Here is a 20,603-nt window from a genome sequence, read left to right as displayed (position 1 = left end):
CTGTGTGTGTTCTGGGTTCCACTCACCTGCAAAACAAATTTCCCCATTGGACAATAAAGGTAAGTTTGGTTAGTTGAATGAAAGTACAACATGTTTCTATTCAAAATAGACTCTTTCAACAGCAGAAAAGAATAAAAACCACTAAAAAAAATAACACATTGGAGCAATTAAAACAGTAATTGACAGCAATAATAATAAAAACGTAATTAAACTAACAAATAAGAAAAAATTCAAAAGGAAAAAAACAGGGAATATATTACAGTCCAAAGTAGCAGAGTAAGTTCAAAGTAAGTGATTTTATGCAGACTAGATTCACATATAGGAATAGAATTATGAATTCTCTCACCATACTTTACCATACATTATCACCATGACATTAATTAATTCACTGAAACCATTTCAGGATTGAAAACACAAAACTGTATGAAGAATTTTATTTTTTAAGAATTCATATATTTAACATTTTGTAATTTTTGTTTAGTTTATTTTATGAAAGAATGTTTACTGAAAGTAAGGGACTTTAATTTTATTGCATGCGTAAAGGCTGACGCACTTTAGATCTGAAAGAGATGGTGGAAACAGCTAGAGGGATTTGGACCAGCACAGAGGTATATAGTTTTTTGGCCGTGCTTGCTGTGTAACACCTAGAATGTTTTTGAAGACTTGTTTTGTTGACCTTTTTTATTATATAAAGTTTTTGTTTTGATTAAGAACCCAGCTTGCTCGCATCCATTCTTTTCAGTGCTGGACTGAACAACACTGATATTGATCGGCTGCCGTAACATGCATAATAATATATTTCTATCCTATATTCTAATCCTATATTCTAAACTTCAACTATTGCTGTGATGATTTTGCGGTTTTATTTTACCGCTCTTATTATGAAGGTCAAAATGTCACAATTCTGGCGTTTTCCGAGTGTTTATTGTAAACTTCACGCATCTCTGGACTTCTAACAGACCAAAGCCCCAGAAACTATAACATAGCTCTACGTATATGTATTTCATGGTTGCTCCAATACAATTATTAAGTTATAGTCCAAAATCATTGCTTTTCTTTCTTTTTTCTTTTTTTTTTTACGACCTGCTCAATCTGAATGGTCGACTTTCCTGGAGTAGAATAATTTCACTCATGTTAATGAAGCAGTGGCATAATACAATACAATGCTATGGTGCCTACTGTTTGTAAGTGCATATCAAATGATACAGTATTTAATCAGCAGGTGCACGGCCGTAGGCGCCTGGCCACTGCATACGCCCCTCCCCTCACCTCTGTGTTTTATTTTTGCATCCTACTTCCACCTAGCGCCTTAGGTTGGAACAGACATGAAGTGTTCATTATATTGGAGATACAGGATTCTTTAAAGATTGCTGTTCACTTTAGATGTTTCCTTGGTTAAAAAAAAAAAAAATAATAATAATAATATATATATGGGACTGTAAATGGGGTTTTAAAAGTTCTGAAAATCAGTAGTTTCTGGAAGCCCATTTCTGCGAGGAAAAAATAAAAAAAACAATAATAATAAATAACAATATATATATAACATAAAATAATCAGAGAAAGTCAATATTTTTTATTTGCTATTTCGTCCATTTTTTTCTTAGTAACTAATAATGTTGGCCCTCTCAATAATTATTTTTACCTTTTTCGACTATTTGGCTCATAATTTTGACTAACTTTCTCACAAATTTGACATTTAAATTAAAAGTTTTTTGTTTGTTGTGTGATTTTAATCTAATCTAATAATCCAAAATGTAACTTGTTATGTCATTATTTTGAAATACTATCAGATTTTTGAGCCACTATCTCATTATTTTCACTTACTCTCTAAACGCCCTCTACCCCCTAAACCCTAACTTCTATTTTTTACCCTCTTTCTCATGCTTTTGCATCACAACTGAAAATTTTGATGTATTATTTCATAACATTACCGCAAAATTTTTGACTTAATATCTCACAAGGTTATCAGTAGTGGGGTGTTTTTAGTATCTTCATTTCTATAATTAATAACTTATCATCTATTTTTCCCTTTTCTGGTGAACTGAGCTTCTGTTATATCAAAGCTGCGTCCAACTTCAGAAAAGTCTGACGCGCTCACTCCTGTAGAGCATACAGGCCATTATGAATGAGAAGTAGACCCGGTCAGTTTGATGGCCGTGAGACGATGCGGGGGCTGATGACTTGAGATATTCTTTCATTTGTCGATTAACATTCACGGCACAACGTGTGTCATGTTTTAGTCTTTTACTGCTGAATATAACAACAGAGTGAGTAGAGTGAGACAAAAATCTCCCGGGTCTATTTAACTTGGATGCTCCCGTTGCGTAAAGATACTGCGGCATTTCCTTTATACTCGGTGAGTCGCAGTGCATGCTCGTATCGTTCCGCAGGCAGAGGAAATGCTCCTAGACCAATCACATCTGTGTTTACACCATCACCTGTCAAACATACACCCTCTGCTATATTTTCTCTCTGAAAGGTAGGGTTACTGGATTTATTTCATTTTCGTTTTCTATCTAAATATGAACACCGCGGATGAAGTGGGAGCCTGGCCATGGTAGCGAGAAAGCCGGTTCGACAAGAACGAGAAGCAGTCAGGGTTAGCGAGGTTAGCGCCCCCGGAGCTAGCGAGCTGGAGCTGGTTATCTATCCGCCTGGCTTGTTTTTTAGCCGATTATCAGAAAGTCCTTGCGCCTAATTATCCCCGGCTGAGGTCGGAGCACAGGGATGTGTGTTAGCTTAGCGGACCCGGCTAACCAATGTTTGAAACTCATAGCATTTGTTCGGCAGCAGCGGTTAACATAGCCCTCAAGCTAGCACGACCAGCCATGCAGTGCATCCTCAAGCTAGCAATAAAGACGTTGGGCTAGAGAGAGAGATGCGATTAGCAGAGTCGTTAGCTAGCACGGTGCACGGTTAGATTAATTTCGCCGTCTGTATTTGTTCTGTTGAGAGTTGGAAACACAGCGGTATTGATAGTCACTACCTCCGCCAAGTTAACTGTTAGCTTTAAACTGTATAGTAGCGACCATAGTGCTCTTTGTTTCTTTTATTTAGTTCCAATGTTCTGGCTTCATTGCATTTTAATGTAATTATTAGCAAACTAACATTGTGGTAGCGGTCCACAGTGGGAGACCTGATGCAATAGCTAACAAATGGTGGAAGAAGACTTCAAATAAATTCCTCAAGTAAAACTAACAATACCACAGTGCTAAAATAATATTAAATTTAACTCCTCGTACTTACGTAAAAATACTGCATTAACAGGAATAAACTCAAGAATAAGTAGTCATACTGTGGGTTACAGTTACAATTATTAGTACGGGTGCATTAAGGTGTCAGTAGACTTTACTGTAGTATTTAGTTTAGGTGAAAATAATTTTGGCTACTCTCTTAGCTTTTGGGTAATTTAAAATGAAACAAGCTTATTTTTTAAGATCATTCTAGTTTTTATGTTTTGTTTCTGCACAGTAACAATTGCTTTTGAATGTAGATCGAGATGTATATGAGTAAAGTGAAACACTGATCGACATTTTTCACCATTGTCTGACATTTTATAGACCAAATTGCTAATCGATTAATCGAGAAAACAATTGACAGATTAATTGACAATGAAAATAATTGTTAGTTGCTGCTAAGCTCTGAAATGTAGTCAATTACAAGTTTAAAATAGCTTGAAACGGAAATACATGCACAGTAAATGTATTTGCACTCCACACATCCCTTAACATGCAGTCATACTCCTAGGTTCCTAAACTCATCTTCCAAATTCTCTCTCAGCTTGTTCCAGCTTTTCAGTGTTGGAAATATAGCATATTTTTATATTTAAAAATGTATACACATCTGGAACTTGAGTTTGGTATATTTGATATCTTTGGATCTCCATGAGAATTCAAAACAAAGTTCAATAATTCTGCAATTTCCCAGCTTGGGATAAATAAAGTATATCTATCTATCTATCTAATCTTTGGCTGCAAACATGAGTTTGTCATGTATGTTATTTTTTCCTTGTGAACCCAGAATGAGACACTGGGGAACTTGGGAGAAAAAGAGATGGGCATCATGTTTTTTGTAGTGCAGTACAGACTCACATTTTTTGGTTAGGTTTGCTCTTGAATTTCCTCAGCCATTGAATTTGCCATAAACTTTAAAGGGGGCAGAGGGATGTGGAGAGGGGAGGGGAAGAGAAAGGAGGAGAGTGAATCAGATCCAGACAGTTTAAGGTGCAGTGCAGTGTGGGTGTTTACAGTATTAAACCCAGCCTCCGTGCTATAGAGCTTTTTGATTTACAGTGTTCACTTTCAGTCTCTTTTTTTTTTCTTCCCAGGAGCTGAAACACACAGTCACACTGAAGCGCCTACGGTAGCCGCTAACTGGACGGACTCTCTGGCAATTGACCTTTTGCAGGTAAGCCTGGCCTCACTTTGTACAATACGGTCAGACTAAAGCCTATTTGCTTGGGCCTTGTGTTACCTGAGGACCTGGGGTCGTCTGTGATCTTAATCCTGTGTAAACCTGCCATCTCTGTAATTTGCAAACTAAATTTCCACCCCCAAATTACCTACCATACCACATGTGATAATATTAGTCTCCTGCAATCAGCATCTCAGTCAGAATTGGGTTTTTTGCAAGGTTTTTTGTTTTTTCTGCTATGTCTCTGCCTCTGCATTGCGTTGGCAATTATAAATGAGAGTTGTGACAGCATTTTGGGTGCAAATTCAGGAGGCTCATTGCTCTTGTCGTTGAAGGAGTGAATGTTTTGCAGAGCCTTGAGATCATATCTGAGGGATAATGACAGTAAATTCGAATAAAATACAGACTTTACTCATCCTGTTCGAATGTGCCACATGAAACGCAGATGTGTGTTTGTTGTTTGGGGGGCGGGGTAATTTCTAAATCACATGAGGTCCTCTGATAATACTTGTCCCGTGCGAATAGGGCTTAAGCTACTTCTGCTTGATCGGATCTTCCACAGCTTTAACTTAGTGCTGCTGTATCCTTCAATATTTTCCACAAGACTTTCTTCTTACTCCTTTAGATACATCTTACATTTGAATTACATATCCTGGGCTTACGAAGGGGGTTAGGCAGGGCCGTCACCAGCAGGATAAGATTTCACATGGCAGCTATGATCTGAATACACACTGGGAGCACATAGTAATATTTCAAGAGGAACAGTCCTACTGGAACATTTCACAGATCTTAGATAATAGCACAAAGTCACTGTTGTGCTCAGCCAGAAGCATCACACGGCGAGGGGATGGATTTGTTTATAAGCGCGAATAACATCAAAGATATTGAAGCAAAAATATTGCGTCAAATTGAGTGATTCCCATAATCCTAGACAGCTTAACTGTTATTTCAGAATATGATTTTATCTCGCTTCTATCTTATGGTAGAAATCAGAAAAAAAGGCTGAGATGTAACATACAAGATCTGCTTCCTCATCAGCAGCAGCATTTTGTATCCATAAAAATACGATTTCCTCCCTGAACCACGAGACTGTTTCAGTGTTCACAAAACATTCACAGTCAGAATTGCAGTTCAAGGATGTGTAGGTTTTGATGTGTTTGGATTTTCTGTGTAAAAAATGCTCAGGGAATACGCACTGTTGACAAGATCCTGTGATTCTGTATCACAAGGAATGTCAGCAGCAGTTGTTTTTAGTCTAGGACAGCTCATAGTGTGTGACTTGTGATAACCCTGTCCCTGAGGCTTTGTGGCACCGTGTGTTTGTCTGAGGCTTGTAAAGTGTTAATTGGAGCATCTCAGGTGTAACATGCAGCATTGGTGCAGTGTAGCAGTGTCACAGAGGCAGCCTCAATCTTCTGGGGCACGTAGAAAGCGATAGAGAATATCCACCAGTGCAATCGAGGAGGGAAGAAGAGCAAACACATGAGACAAAGTTTAAAGCGGGCTTCTGTATTTCTGATGGCTTTTTGCTGTTGAATCATCCAGTTAGTAGTTTATGAATATGAAATGTCATACAGCTACAGCCACTAATTTCCTCCCAAGAGATTACAGGGTTTGATTTATTCATTGTTTTTGCACTCCATCTCTGTCTTAGTGGAATAGCGGAATAAGTCTTGAACCATGAGCTCAGTGGCAGTGTTGACCCCGGAGAGCTTTGCGGAGCATCGCAGTGGCCTCAAGGACCAGGAGATTACAGGTAACGTCTGCCTGTCATCTACTTCTTTTCACTGTCATTAGAAGGGTTTTACCTCTGGAGCCCAAGCTAGTTAGCCACTTGTTAGCCCAGGAGATCAGGTAAACATATTTCGATTTTCTCCTGTTTGCATTTGCAGTACATTCCCTGTTTTCGTGTACTGGACATGGTACTTATGTTTTCAGCTGTTTCTGGTCTCAGTATACGTATTGTCTCTTCTTAATCTCGATATCCCCTTCTCTAGCCATCCTTACATGCTAGCTGTTTTCCTCCTCCATCCTTGTCTTCATCCTTGCCTCATTTATCTTTGTCTCTCCGGGCCAGGCTGTGTCCCTGAGGATGAGGCCTACATCCCCACCTACCTGGAGGCCTTCCCTCCGCTGCCGGAGAAGGGGGCACCAGGGGAGAAGGCCGGGGAGCCGGCCTCAGCGTGGGGGACTAAGATCAGGCCCATTAAAGCCTCTGTCATCACCCAGGTATGTAATACATGAACAGGTACTCCCGATTACACACAAGTATATACATGCAAATCCTATGAGTGGAGGAACACACATTGAAGAAAGCATGTAAACACTCAGTTTCTAATTTTGACTTTAACTACTGTCATTTATGCTAAAAAAAATAAAAGTGTATCAATAATATAAAAAACAGTAAGTAAAACAGCTGATGACTGTTCATTCCTTTGCACTTTGCATTTCCTCTGACTGTACTACATTTGGATACAAGCCACGGTGGCTTCAGTAGAGCTTGTCAATAAGATGCACCTGTTATGGTGAAACCGGCGACACTCTGAAGTGCTCTGTGCGTAGGTGTTCCATGTGCCCCTGGAGGAGCGTCGCTACAAGGACAACAGCCAGTTTGGGGAGGGTGAGGAGGCCAAAGTGTGTTTGGACATCATGCAGCGGACAGGGGCCCACATTGAGCTGTCCCTGGCCAAAGACCAGGGTCTGTCCATCATGGTCACCGGCAAACTGGACTCTGTCATGAAGGCTCGCAAGGAAATCGTAGCTCGTCTGCAGACGCAGGTGAATCTACCTTAGTTGTTTGTGCTTATAGTTTGCTAACAGGCTAAATCTGTCAGTTTATGGGATACTGAGCATCGCAGGGGTGTATTCTTGACTAGATCTGTTGAAAATGCAATTTCCTTTGGCTTCATAAAGGTTAAGCAGTGAAAAATTAGAAGTTATAAAAGAAAGGCAAAGTTTCAAGACAACGGTACAGTCAGTAAGCAGTGTGAGAGGGGATGTCATCCTGCTTGTTAAGAAAATTATTAAAATGCATCTGCATTGTTAACCTGCCCTCCCCATCGCCTGGCAACAGAAACTACAGGGACAGACCGTTTTTTTCGTGACTGTTCGTTAGTGACTGAATCACTGATCCTTTATCTGGTGGTTTGTGCAAGTTAGAATCTATGGTCCCGACAATGACTGTGAAACATCAGCAGCCTAATGGTGCTGTGTGTTGATAAACCCATGGTGCTGTCCGTGGTGCTGAAGCAGCAGATGGATTTGTAGTCGGGCCTTTACTCTCAGTCCTGCCTTTCTGTCAGTTTTGTCTTGGAACGATGATATTCTTCAAACTAAATACTATAAATACTCAATGCTATAAAATATTGTAGCCTATATACTGTATAGAGTAATGTCACTTTCATGATCAAAGTGACAAGTAGCATCTTGGATCATAGAGACACACTGCTGCCTGTCGTATTCCTACAATATTCCTATAATATTTCTATGATCATTCAGTAGCATCTGTGCTGCTGAAAATACATAGTTAGGTAACTCTAATCAAACCCTCCCGTTGGGCCACCCCCCATTTCAAAATGAACAAATCACTGACTGATTACAGTAATGGGTTAGATAATCAATAGCATCACTGCGTCAGTCAAGACCATTGTTGCAAAGTTGATTTTCCAAGCATGCAGAATAAAATAGATATAAGTATACAAGTTGTTGCTGTTGCAATAAAATGGGATTTCATTTGTTGAGCTTTGTTGCACAATTGTAGTCATGAGATTATCACCGTTAGTGAAGTTACTGTAATATAATTTAAAAATACCGTTTGTTGCTTCTTTAGCTTGATACCTTGTGTGATAATGTATTGGTGCATGCGCAATGTGTGCTGGTGTTGAATAATGTGTATTTTTATGGATTACACATTCCTGTGTTTTGGAATTACACTTAATCTATGTGTAAGTGTCTGTCAAAGTGAAATGTAAAAAAAGAGTTTCACAAGCACTTTTTCGCTTAATAGTGGATGCATTGAAAAATACCAGTGGGTAACAGATGTTCCTTTGAGGAAGAACACTTCGTCACCACTTTAACTGATGAACGAGACCAGAGAAGTTTTAATGTGACTATCTATTACTTTTATTGGTATTTTTTCCATCCTTACAAAATTACATCGCTGTCGTTTATTTTAGAAAATGACTCAATCCAAAGATATGCAGGGAGAGTTGCTTCTCGCTGCACCTTGAAAAACCCTATCTGTGCAGGCAGGCCAATTCAGGACAAAAAAGTTGAAAAAAAGTTGCTGAAAAATGACCGTCAGCTCCCCAAGGGCAGCCTTGCTTAGCTTCAGCAGCAAACATGCTGATTTCCACCTCAATTGGTGCACTGAGGTCCACCTGTTTAGCTGAGCTGCAGTTATTGATACAATAGTGCAGAAAAACACTCCGTGCTCTTCGCAAGGTCAAACGCTTTTGTTGTTGTTTACCTGCTGAGAACTCTTTCATTGGTACTCTTTAAGTTTCCTTCAGTTACTGTCCTTGGTAAAATGTATAATATACAAAGATGGAAACTAGCTGCAGCATCAGTTGTGTATTTTTATGGATATGTCTGAACCCTAACTCCTCAGAGAGATCTATATAATGCTAATAAAATCAGTTCAGGCAAGATAATGTGCCCCTGCTCCAATGATTTCCTACCATTTTCTGCTGTGTAACAATGCAAATGCATCTCACTTTCTCCCTCAAACTTTCTCCCACTCTCCCAGGCCTCAGCTACAGTCGCCATCCCCAAGGAGCACCATCGTTTCGTCATCGGTAAGAACGGCGAGAAGCTGCAGGAGCTGGAGCTGAAGACCGCCACCAAGATCGCTATTCCACGTCCCGACGACCCCAGCGCCAACATCCGCATCACTGGCACCAAGGAGGGCATCGAGAAGGCTCGCCATGAAATACTTCTGATCTCTGCTGAACAGGTCTGCCCTGGGCCTCAGTTTGTGGTCTTTAAAATATCTGGCAATGGAGCAATGAGTGAATAAAAAGTAAAAAAACTGAAGGCTTAAATTGTCTGTTAATAGATGCTAGTTAACCTTTGTGTACTTTATTGCCTCTCTAATCATGGCAGTCATCTTTAGCATCTTGGTTAACCACTATTAACATTTTCTTTTGTTTGATCTCCTCCTCCCCCTCTTTGTCTTCCTCCTCCTCCTTGTCCTCACGCTCACCAGGACAAGCGTGCAGTGGAGCGTCTGTCCCTGGAGAAGGCCTTCCACCCCTTCATCGCCGGCGCCCACAACCGGCTGGTGCAGGAGCTGAGCCAGGAGACGGGGGCTCGCATCAGCATCCCCCCGCCCAGCCTGCCCAAGGACGAGATCGTCATCACCGGGGAGAAGGAGGCCGTCGCCCTGGCGCTCAGCCGCATCCGAGCCATCTACGACGACAAGGTGCGTTTGTTCAAAAGCCATCGTAGAGCTTGTATAACCCCATTCTGACTAACTGACTTTTGAATTGATTTGTAATGTTAAATTGATTCATGATGGCTTAGCAGCAGGTTAAATAGTTTTTATTTCCATGTCTTTTATCTAACTGCGAGTGTCCTGGTGGAATAATGGTAAAGGCATACATCATCTAACTTCAGCATCCACTGTTTGATTTCAGCCGGGGACTTTTGCTTCATGGCATTATGGCAGAACGCATGTGATTCCAAATATGAACTTTGGGGTTCTGTCTTCCCCACAGTCTCTCTTTAGCTACTTGTTTCCTCTGCCGGCTGAATCTCAAACCTCATCTGTAATAAAACTGGAGGAGTTTTCATCTATTTTCATCATTTTCTATCGTATAAGGTCGTTTTATTTTCTACCACACGCAAATGTGCGTTCTCTACAGGAGTTTACAAGAAACTATTGAAGATGGATGAATGAAATGTAGATGAGGAAGTGTGTGTTTGTATGTGTGTACCAGATGAGGGCTGGTGATAGGCAAGCCGGAGATAATGCGGGGGGAAAATTGGATTTCACTAGAGAACAACAGGATGAGAATGCTAATGTGGTTTAGTGCATATGGATGAGAGGCAAAAACAAATATATTTCCTCCTTTTGTCATTCTGTCGCTCAGTCCTCATTTTCCTCTTATTTATGCCAACTTTTCTCCTTCCTGTTTCCTGTCTTTCATTCCTCATTCTGTCCCTTGCTGTCTTCCCATCCGTCCCGCACCGTGTCCCTCAATGTCCCCGCTCCCTACCGCTGCCCTTCCTCTCACCACCGTCATCTTCTCTGCCACTCAATCATCTATTCTAATCCTCTCCCTCTCCACCCCGCAGAAGAGGAAGACCACCACAATCTCCGTGGAGGTGAAGAAGTCTCAGCATAAGTACATCATAGGTCCAAAGGGCAACACCCTGCAGGAGATCCTGGAGGCCACGGGGGTTTCTGTGGAGATGCCCCCTCTGGACTCCGGCTCAGAGACCATCATCCTGAGGGGAGAGCCTGACAAGCTGGGACCGGCGCTCACGCAGGTGTACGCAAAGGTGAGGAGGAGAGGGGAGGTTTAAAGTCCATGTTCATCGTGTTTACTCATCAAGCAGACACAGAGCAACATTAGCATCCCATTGCCGTTTGTTTGTTTGTGTGTGTGTATGTGCTAAATGCTCCACTGTGTTCACCATACAGCCATGAACTGTGTCTGACTGTTTGGTACTAAGCAGGCGGTGTGTCGTGGGTTTATCATAGCTTTCCTTGTTAAAAACAGCTGCCTGCTGAGGCTGGAAACAGCATATTTGTTAATGCAGCTTGAATTTGCAGCCAATTATTTACCAAAGGTGAATCCGTCTGAAACCATGTATTAGTGATTGTTTGTTCTGAGATTTCCGTGAATGGTTGTGGATGTAAATTGGATTATAACTTGTAAGCCCTCTGCTTGTGCAGGCAAAGAGTGTGATGGTTGTAGAGGTGACCGCTCCGGCCTGGCTGCATCGCTTCATCATCGGCAAGAAAGGACAGAACATCGGGCGGATCACACAGCAACTACCACGGGTAAGAGGAGGAGGAGGAGGAGGTAGGAGAGAGATGATCTGAGTTAGAAACCAGAGATCAAACACACATTGTACTTCTTCTTCTTCCCACAATGTGACAGAATACTTTGAGAAAGTAGGATAGAGGGTGTATTGCAGTGACAGTGTGTGGGACCAATAAAACTGAGAGCGGTGAACAGTGTGTATCATGTAGGAGGTGATGAAGGAGGGGGAAACTGACAAGTGACAGCAGGACTGTTGTGCGTGTGTGTGTGTGTGTGTGTGTGTGTGTGTGTCTATGTGTGTGTGTCTGTGTGTGTGTGTAGGTTCACATAGAGTTTACGGATGGTGAGGAGCGCATCAGTCTGGAGGGGCCAACAGAGGAGGTGGAGCAGGCTCAAGCTCAGATACAAGAGATCATCAAGGACCTTGTGAGTACTCACACACCTAAACTCATGGATCTCAACAAACCATGTGCAATAAAGAGCTTAAAAGGAAGCACCCACCTGCACTAACGTCTGAGCTGTGTTACAGTCCCGCTGCTGTGTTAAACGATCCCAAGTCTGTCAATACGGTGCAGCTCAGTCTCCTGTTCATATGACTCACTCATCAACACTTTCTGTTGATGTAAAAGTTTTTACCAAGGTTGAAATTTAAAAGAAATTCTAGAATAACAATAAATATTTTTCAGCTTTACAAATGTGACTGTTACTATAACTACATTATTATGGTATGGAAAATAGGGTGAACAGTCTTAGGGAAGAATAGCTTTGAAGGGGCGTCTCCTTCATTAAACATCCAGAACCTATAGATACAAGTTGAACTGCTGGACAACAGTTGTCTCCTACTTCACTGTAAAGTCCATTCTCAGCGTGTGTGTGCTGGGGACTTCAAGTTTCTGCATCACACACTTTTGCAAGCTCAGTATTGGACCAGGTTTGGTTTCCAAACTTCTTTGTGATGTTATAAAGAATGGCCTTTCAGTGAGCACAGAGAAACTTTCTACCTCAGCAGATGAATGTGAAATCTTGTTCTGCACAGTGAAGGTCAAACATTCAGCTGTGGAAACGACAAAGAAAGAAGAGAAAGAACACACAGTATTTTTTTGAGTGAATGAGAAATTCTTAAGTTATTTTTCAAGTGATGGCTCCAGCTGTTCAAATGTGAGGATTTGCTGCAGCTCAGGTACAAATTCAGTCCTGAATCTCCCTCTGTGTACAGCTGGTGAGGATGGACTACACTGAAGTCATCATAGACCAGCGTTTCCACAGACACCTCATCGGAAAGAACGGAGCCAACAGTGAGTACACCTCTGTTCTGCTGAGCTCAACCAAAAAAAAAACTGGGACACAAACACTGCTGGGGTTTAGAGTTCAGATGGCAGCGGAACCAGCGGTTTTTAAACTTAACGGTAGGATAAAGTGCCTCGGAGAAAATTATCCACTGACGCTGTGATTTTTGCCACTTTTTAGTTTTTCTCCTTTAGTCAGAATCATCACATCTTTTAGACTTGTTTTGAGACCCTGCATCAAATTCTGGATCCCAAATAACTTGTAGCACTATGATAATATTTTGTGGCTCTTAAGTGTTCGTGCGTCTGCTGTAATGATCACACTGTGACTCTGACTCTGCTGAGTCAGACTGTCGCTGGTTGAAGCCTCATCACAGCTGTTTTTTACGTGGGTCTTGACAGGCAATCTGGCACGCACCGAAACCTTAACACATTTAAATCAGCAGTAATAGCCGATGGCTGATAGCTGTAAAAAGTTTGTAATTTCAGCCGTCATGCCTCAGTTCATCTCAGTTACTGTGGTCTCTGGTCGTGACCAGTTTTCACAGTGTAAAGCAGAGAAATTGATTGTGGAGTGATGTGATGAGTTTCTACGACACATCTTTGAAAATACATTTTTCTCCACTCTGTCCCACCATCAATCCCTTCCTCCTACTCTCACTCCAGTCAATCGGATCAAGGAGCAGTACAAAGTGTCGGTACGAATCCCCCAGGACTCTGAACGAAGCGGCCTGGTCCGGATCGAGGGAGACCCCAAAGGAGTCCAGCTGGCACGCAGAGAGCTCATTGAGATGGTCCAGAGAATGGTGAGAATGGGGTCAAAGTTTAGGTCGCTTCATTCATTCAATGTCATGGTCATCAGAAAAGAACAAAAAAAAGGAAAAAGCTCCGTACACACACTTGAAAATGGCCCACTCATACTTTTTTCTCCCCATTTCCAGGAAAACGAGCGCACCAAAGACCTGATCGTGGAGCAGAAGTTCCATCGGACAATCATCGGCCAGAAGGGAGAAAAGATCAAAGAAGTTCGAGACAAGTTCCCAGAGGTGAACGTTCGTCCTTCCTGCGCTTTATCTCGCCTATTCATCTCTGGAAATTTGTTTTGATCCTGCTCTAATTTGATTTGACGAGCATTATCTCATCTACTTCCAGGTCATTATCAATTTCCCCGACCCGGCGCAGAAGAGTGACATTGTCCAGTTGAGAGGGCCGAAGAACGAGGTGGAGAAATGTGCCAAGTTCCTCCAGAAAATCATTGCTGACCTGGTAGGACCCACTGTTTTCTCTCTCTTTGTCTCTGCATTTGTCGCGTCTCTCTACACTTGACTTCACAGCAGCTTTCCTTCTCTTGCAGATTGAGAATAGCTTCTCGCTCTCGGTTCCCATCTTTAAGCAGTTTCACAAAAACATAATCGGCAAGGGCGGCGCCAACATCAAAAAGGTGAGACTCAAACCATGCTTTCATTTCAACAGTTTAACTGTGGACATCAGCTGTATTGTTATGTTATGATAAAGGCACAAAATAACAGATGATGTTCATGCAACCAGATACGCGAGGAGACCAACACTAAGATCGACCTGCCGACAGAGAACAGTAACTCCGAGATGATCGTCATCACGGGCAAGAAGAGCAACTGTGAGGCAGCCAGAGATCGAATCCTCGCCATCCAGAGAGAACTGGTGAGTGTAAAGGGTTTCTGGGCAGAAATACAATTTTTCTTTTTTTCTTTTTTTTATAGTTACCTTCCCTCACTTATACGGGCTTATTCTAATATAACCAGTGTAGAAGAAGTGAAGTTTAAGGTTAAAATATCAAAGGTTGGACAACAACATGCTCAAAATGTAGCCGTGTATCACAGTGTCTTCCTGCTCTCCTTTCTGTCTTCGTCCCTCCAGGCCAACATTAAGGAGACGGAGGTCACCATCCCCGCCAAGCTGCACAACTCTCTGATTGGCTCAAAGGGCTGCCTCGTGCGCTCCATCATGGAAGACTGCGGCGGCGTCCACATCCATTTCCCCTCCGAGGGCTCCGGCTCGGACAAAGTCACCATCAGAGGGCCCGCTGGTGAGGTGGAGAAGGCCAAGAAACAGCTGCTGCAGCTGGCTGAGGAGAAGGTGGGTGGCAGCAGGGAAGGAAAAGTTTAAAGACTGGATACAACAGAGTGAGTGAGTGAACTATAGAAAGGAGGGACGGAAACGCTGATACTGACGTTTCTTTCCTTTCCTTCCTTCCTGTCATTTTCAGCAAGTCAACAACTTCACAGCTGAGCTCCAGGCGAAACCAGAGTACCACAAATTCCTGATTGGCCGCGGCGGGGCCAACATTCGCCGTGTGCGGGACAGGACGGGGGCCCGTATCATCTTCCCGTCGCCGGATGACACAGAGCAGGAACTGATCACCATCGTAGGGAAGGAGGAAGCTGTTCGTCAGGCCCAGAAGGAGCTCGAGAGTCTGGTCAAAAACCTGGTAATTATTACACTGCATATATATATATATACTGTATATATACTGTATATACAGTACATTCAATCTGCATAAATATTCTTTTTTAACCATCCCTTAATTTATTGGTTTGGTTTGTTCTTTATTGAGTTTTATTTTGAAGTTTTTTTGCACAGTAGTCAAGCAAAGCAAAGCGATGAATTAGTTTGAGAACAGCTCTAAATCTTAAATATCCCCATTCTCTACCTGAATGCTACACTCGTGTTGTCCCCCCTTCCCAGGACGACGTGGTAGAGGACAGCATGGCAGTAGACGTTCGCCACCACCGCCACTTCGTGTGTCGGAGAGGCCAGGTGCTGCGGGAGCTGGCAGAGGAGTACGGCGGAGTAGCCGTCAGCTTCCCTCGTACGGGGGCCAACAGTCAGCGAGTCACTCTGAAGGGAGCCAAGGACTGTGTGGAGGCCGCCAAGAAACGCATCCAGGAAATCATCGAGGACCTGGTAAGAGATATTTGAGAAAGACACAACAGAGAGTGAAATTCAGGTCATTACAAACTTCTGTATATTTTCATTTTGATCAGTTTTGCCCAGATAAGACCTCTGGCAAGAGACACTTGTTCTGATCAATATTGGTGTTCAGGTCAAAGTTTAATTTTGTAAATGTCACTGAAATGTTGCCAACAGTAGCTGCATTTTAAACGTCAGACAGGATCAAACACGTCATGTTACGCTCAACGATTTAGCATCCAGAAGTAATCCTGCTGAACTCGTGATGTGTGTTTGCCGCCGGTGCCGTTGTTACCCAGCTGTCTCCTCCCTCGAGCAGGAGTCCCAGGTGAGCGTGGAGGTGGCCATTCCCCAGCGCTACCACCGTGCCATCATGGGGCCCAAAGGTTGCCGCATCCAGCACATCACCAGGGAGCACGAGGTCCAAATCAAGTTCCCCGAGAGAGACGACAGCGCTGCAGGTCAGAAACGTAACACACAGGAGAAAAGCACCTGCAGCTGTGATACTAATACTGCACTCCTGTAATAATACTGTCACTTTATTGACATATTTATTAAAAAGATGACTAAATTAATTCAGATTAGAATCCTATAATATATAATCTTATATTATTTGAATCCATTGTGGCAGTCAGCGGAAAAATTAATGTGTTTCTCTAACTGCAATTAAACACCAGCTTTTCAATCTGTGGTAAAATTACAGGTCAGGAGGCTCCACCACAGGAAAATGGTGAGGTCAGTCCAGAGGCGGAGTTCGTCCCCCGCAAGTGTGACATCATCAGCATCTCCGGGCGTGCAGAGAAGTGTGAGCTGGCTAAAGTCGCCCTGCTGGTAGGCGCCATTTTCCTTCAGTTACAGCCACGATGCTCTTGTTCTCTCTCTCCATCGTCAGATTCCTCAGTAATAACACCGCTTCCTCCTTCAGGCGCTGGTGCCCATAACGGAGGACGTCGAGGTGTCTTACGAGCTGCATCGCTACATCATCGGCCAGAAGGGCAGCGGGATCAGGAAGATGATGGAGGAGTACGAGGTTAGTTTACACTCTGCTGCCACCTTCTGGCCGAGACGCCTTTCACTCCACAGGTCAAAAAGACAAGAAAAGCAGCTTTAAACATGATTGGTTATTGCGATACGTGTAATTTAGTGTGCGTGTCGTCTGTGCGTGGTCTTGCAGGTGAACATCTGGGTGCCGCAGCCAGAGAAGCAGCTGGATGTGATCAAGGTGACGGGCCTGGTCGCCAACGTGGAGCGAGCCAAACAGGGTCTGCTCGAGAGGGTCAAAGAACTGCAGGCAGAGCAGGAGGACAGGGTACACAAACACATATCATCTGCTTTTTGCACGTCTGGATTGTGACCACCTGCTGAACAGCCCCGTCTCCTTTTCAGGCCCTGCGCAGTTTCAAGGTGACCATGTCTGTAGATCCGAAGTTTCATCCCAAGATCATCGGCCGCAAGGGAGCCGTCATCTCTCAGATCAGGAAAGACCACGACGTCAGCATCCAGTTCCCCGACAAAGGAGACGAGCAGCAGGTGTGTTATTGCCACTTGTTGCGATCATGTTCACATGAAGACTTTATCTTCAGCTATGAATTCACACTTTTCTCCTTTGTCCAACCTGTCTTACCATCTATGTTCATCTCCCTGTTTGTTTATCCGTCCCGCCCCCCTCCTCCAGGATCTGATCGTGATCTCGGGGTACGAGCGCAACGTTGAGGAGGCGCGTGAGGCCATCCAGCAGCTGGTGGCCGAGTTGCAGGAGATGGTGAACCAGGATGTTCATCTGGACCCGAGGACCCACGCTCGCATCATCGGAGCTCGCGGCAAAGCCATCCGCAAGCTGATGGAGGAGTTCAAGGTGAGGACTGTTGTTGATTACTCGCCAGATCATGGCTGAATTTCTGCTGTGAATGCAAAGGAGAAAAGGCCTGATTCTATTTCTATTATTCTGTTTTTCTTTTCCAATGTCTTGTCCACGTGTTCAGGTGGATATCCGGTTCCCTCAGCCAGGCTCAGACGAGCCAGATAAAGTGACGGTGACGGGACTTCCTGAGACCGTGGACAACGCCATCGACCACCTGCTCAACTTGGAGGAGGAATATGTGAGTTCACAAAGACGCGTTAAACACCAACACTTCAGTAACAGCCTGTTGGGTTGTTTTAAGGGCAGTTTTCTCTCTCCGCCTCTCTCAGATGCTTAGTGTGACAGAGACGGAGACCTTGGCGGCGTACATGAAGCCTCCATCTCGCTATGGAGGAGGAGGTGGAGCGGGAGGATTGGACGATAGCAGTGGGGGTCCGGCTAAGGGCTTTGTGGTGCGGGACGCCCCCTGGAACGCAGCAGGGAACAAGGTCGGACATGCTGATTTTTTTTCTGAATCAGTTGAAAAGAGGAGATGCAGATGAGTCTCATGTTGTATGTTGTATCTGTTTGTTCCAGGCTCCTGACATGAGCAGTGCTGAGGATTTTCCCACGTTTGGGACAGGCGTGGCACCGAAGCAAGCGTCCGCCTGGGGTCCCAAGAAGTTCTGAGACTGCTCATTTGGAGGAAAACGGGAAAAAAAAACCTTCTGTAAAGTAGATGAGAGACAAAAAGAATCTCTAATCAAATTGCTGCTCGCCGTCCTCCTTCCTCCTCTTCTTGTTAGTGTCTCTCTTTCTTTCTCTGTAAGCCTCCCTTGTAACGTCCTCCCACAACCAGCCACAATGAATTCTGGGAGAACTATCCCTTCTTTTTTCCCCCCCTCATCTGTCTTTGCTCTTAGTACCTCCACTTCCTCCTTTCCCCTAAGAGAGAGAGAAAAAAATGAACGTTGAGTGCTCTCTTTATAGTTCTGCTGCCCCGCTCTGCCTCTCTCGATTGCACCACCCCTGCCGGTCTCGCTGAAATATTTCAAAAACTGTCCCCCTTCTTCACCTCTGACTGCCAGACTCGCGCCCTCAACGCCACCTCACTGCAGTACATCAGAAACGTTTAAAGTCTTCAGAGTCCGCTGAATCAGAGGGGTGGGGTCAGGGAGCACCGGGGAACATTGGACACCTGAAGCAAGGCGCTTTCAAGGAGGTGGTGGTCGTGTATCCAAGTAGTAGTCAGATCCTGGATTTTTAAGCTCAAAAAAGAGGCGAGTTTTACCGTGCGAGAAGAGTTTGTAAACAGCATCTTTTAAGGTTCTTTTCCTGTGGTTTTTACAAGGAGGTTTCACGTTGGCTCACTTTTCCAGTCACTAATGTGGTGCAGCAGGTGAGGCAATGAGCTGCGTGTGTGTGCGTGCGTGTGTATGTGTGTGTGTGTGTTAGTGGGTTCAGGAGAGGTTTTTCACCCACAAGTGTTCGTAGATCCCCTCTTTATTTATGTCGGAGCTGGGAGCAAAAAAAACAGCTGCTGTAGTCGACTCACTGGAGGTTTTTTGTTTCAGTCACGTTTGAAGCTCTGCACCGATTGTAACGAAGGTCATTTTGTCACAACTGTTAATTTATTCAAAAAAAAGGAGCCATTTTATTTGAACTGTGATCATGTGTTTTTATAAAAGCACCCACTGTAGCTTGATGCTTAAAACCTTATGAATGAAGGAGTGAATGCTGTACGTCAGGGTTTGGGCACATGTTAACAGTTGTTATGTGTAAGTGTACAAAGAACTTTTCGCTATTTTTTTAAACTGTGTGGGATTTTTTTTGTTGTCGTTGGTTTCTGGCATATTTGGGAGACTGTATGTGTGTGTGAGTGTGTGAGCGGAAGTTAAGATGTATATTTGAATGAAGCTGAACCAAACTTTTACATGGTCTTTGTCCGTTTGTCTCTCTCCTCAGAGCTGTTCTCAGAGCTCATTTAGAGGTCTTTCCCCCCCGCAGCTCTTCACGAACACTTGAATTTTACTGTCGACGTGCACACAACGCTGCTTAGAATCTGACCTCCATCCCTCAAAACAAACTCTGTCAACAGCTGCACTTTCATTTTCTTTCAACAAGTGCTTCTCATGTATTCAGTGATATTTTGTAGCAAAAACCTTTGTTTCCCCTTAGTCCTCTTTCTAGTTGAGACTTACAGCAACCTTACATTTGACCCAGATTTCAGTCAGTTTAACCAAAAGCTTCCTCGTGCTTTAAGTCTTATAGGAATAGAAATAAACTTATTTGCTTTCTTTCTGAAGAGAAGATTGGTATCACGCTGCAGCTTGTATAATTATTATAGAGCTGGAGTGTGGCTGATGATGGTGACTAGCATACATTTTCGCATAAGTTAAACACATGTGACACAACACGTCCATTTATGAGGTCTGGAGGTGCTGGTAGATGTATTTAGAACTTAAATCAGAGCTGATTCTGATTCTGAAAGTTAGCCGTTCCCCGAGCCCCATGTGTGACCTTAGTACCGGGTATGTAACTCCGTGATTCAGTTGGGTATAGTTCCCTACGCAAACCTTACGGGGTTCAGTCAAGAAAGAAAGTAAATAAGCATGTTTCCGAAAAAAAAAAAAAACGGGCCAAAAAGAGCTCTGGACCAGACTGACAGCTCAAAGTAAGAAGACATTAAAATAAATTAAAAAGAAAGAAAAACTCAGGGTCCAACTTAAAAGTCTTCACAGCCGGCGACAGATTAGTCACAAAACCGACTATGCAACCGAACAGGCCCATACAACACATCACTGTCTGACGGTGGTAGTTATTGTACTTAAATACAATTATATCATCATTTTGTTTGTGGGACGGCAAACTAGTAATTTGTCTATTTTAGTTGTTGAACTCTTTTCTGAGTCTCTGCATTTTAAAGTTTCTTCATGTGTCTTTGTTCTTTAATGGCAGGACAGAGCTGCCCCGCAAGCAGCCGCTATTTGTGTAAAAAGCTATGAAAAAACCCACTATTGGCCTTAATGAGTAATTAGTCTATAGCATTTTGGAAAGGTGTGATTGAGGAAGTATGCAAGACTGCAATAACATGTCAGTGACCGGATTTTTTTTCCTACTATA

The 20,603-nt window shown here is 43.3% G+C and overlaps 1 protein-coding gene across 1 annotated transcript; it reads left to right on the top strand.

Annotated features, from left to right (window-relative positions):
* Positions 1-2,390: 2,390 nt before the first annotated feature.
* On the top strand, positions 2,391-20,115 carry hdlbpb (high density lipoprotein binding protein b). Its single transcript, XM_041964569.1, has 28 exons — positions 2,391-2,479; positions 4,328-4,407; positions 6,068-6,169; positions 6,491-6,642; positions 6,976-7,191; positions 9,161-9,367; positions 9,620-9,835; positions 10,711-10,917; positions 11,315-11,422; positions 11,727-11,831; positions 12,622-12,700; positions 13,358-13,497; positions 13,633-13,737; positions 13,844-13,957; positions 14,046-14,132; positions 14,240-14,371; positions 14,588-14,806; positions 14,937-15,158; positions 15,416-15,634; positions 15,960-16,101; positions 16,344-16,471; positions 16,566-16,670; positions 16,815-16,949; positions 17,027-17,170; positions 17,316-17,495; positions 17,623-17,739; positions 17,831-17,989; positions 18,078-20,115. Exons 3-28 carry the CDS (start codon positions 6,094-6,096, stop codon positions 18,168-18,170), a joined length of 3,807 nt encoding a protein of 1,268 aa, XP_041820503.1. The 5' UTR covers positions 2,391-2,479; positions 4,328-4,407; positions 6,068-6,093; the 3' UTR covers positions 18,171-20,115.
* Positions 20,116-20,603: the final 488 nt, after the last annotated feature.

Source organism: Chelmon rostratus, chromosome 23, assembly GCF_017976325.1.
Source record: "Chelmon rostratus isolate fCheRos1 chromosome 23, fCheRos1.pri, whole genome shotgun sequence".
In the NCBI taxonomy this organism is placed as follows: Eukaryota; Metazoa; Chordata; class Actinopteri; order Chaetodontiformes; family Chaetodontidae; genus Chelmon; species Chelmon rostratus.
Note: the sequence above shows the minus strand (reverse complement) of the source record. Positions and strands in the feature narration are given on the sequence as shown.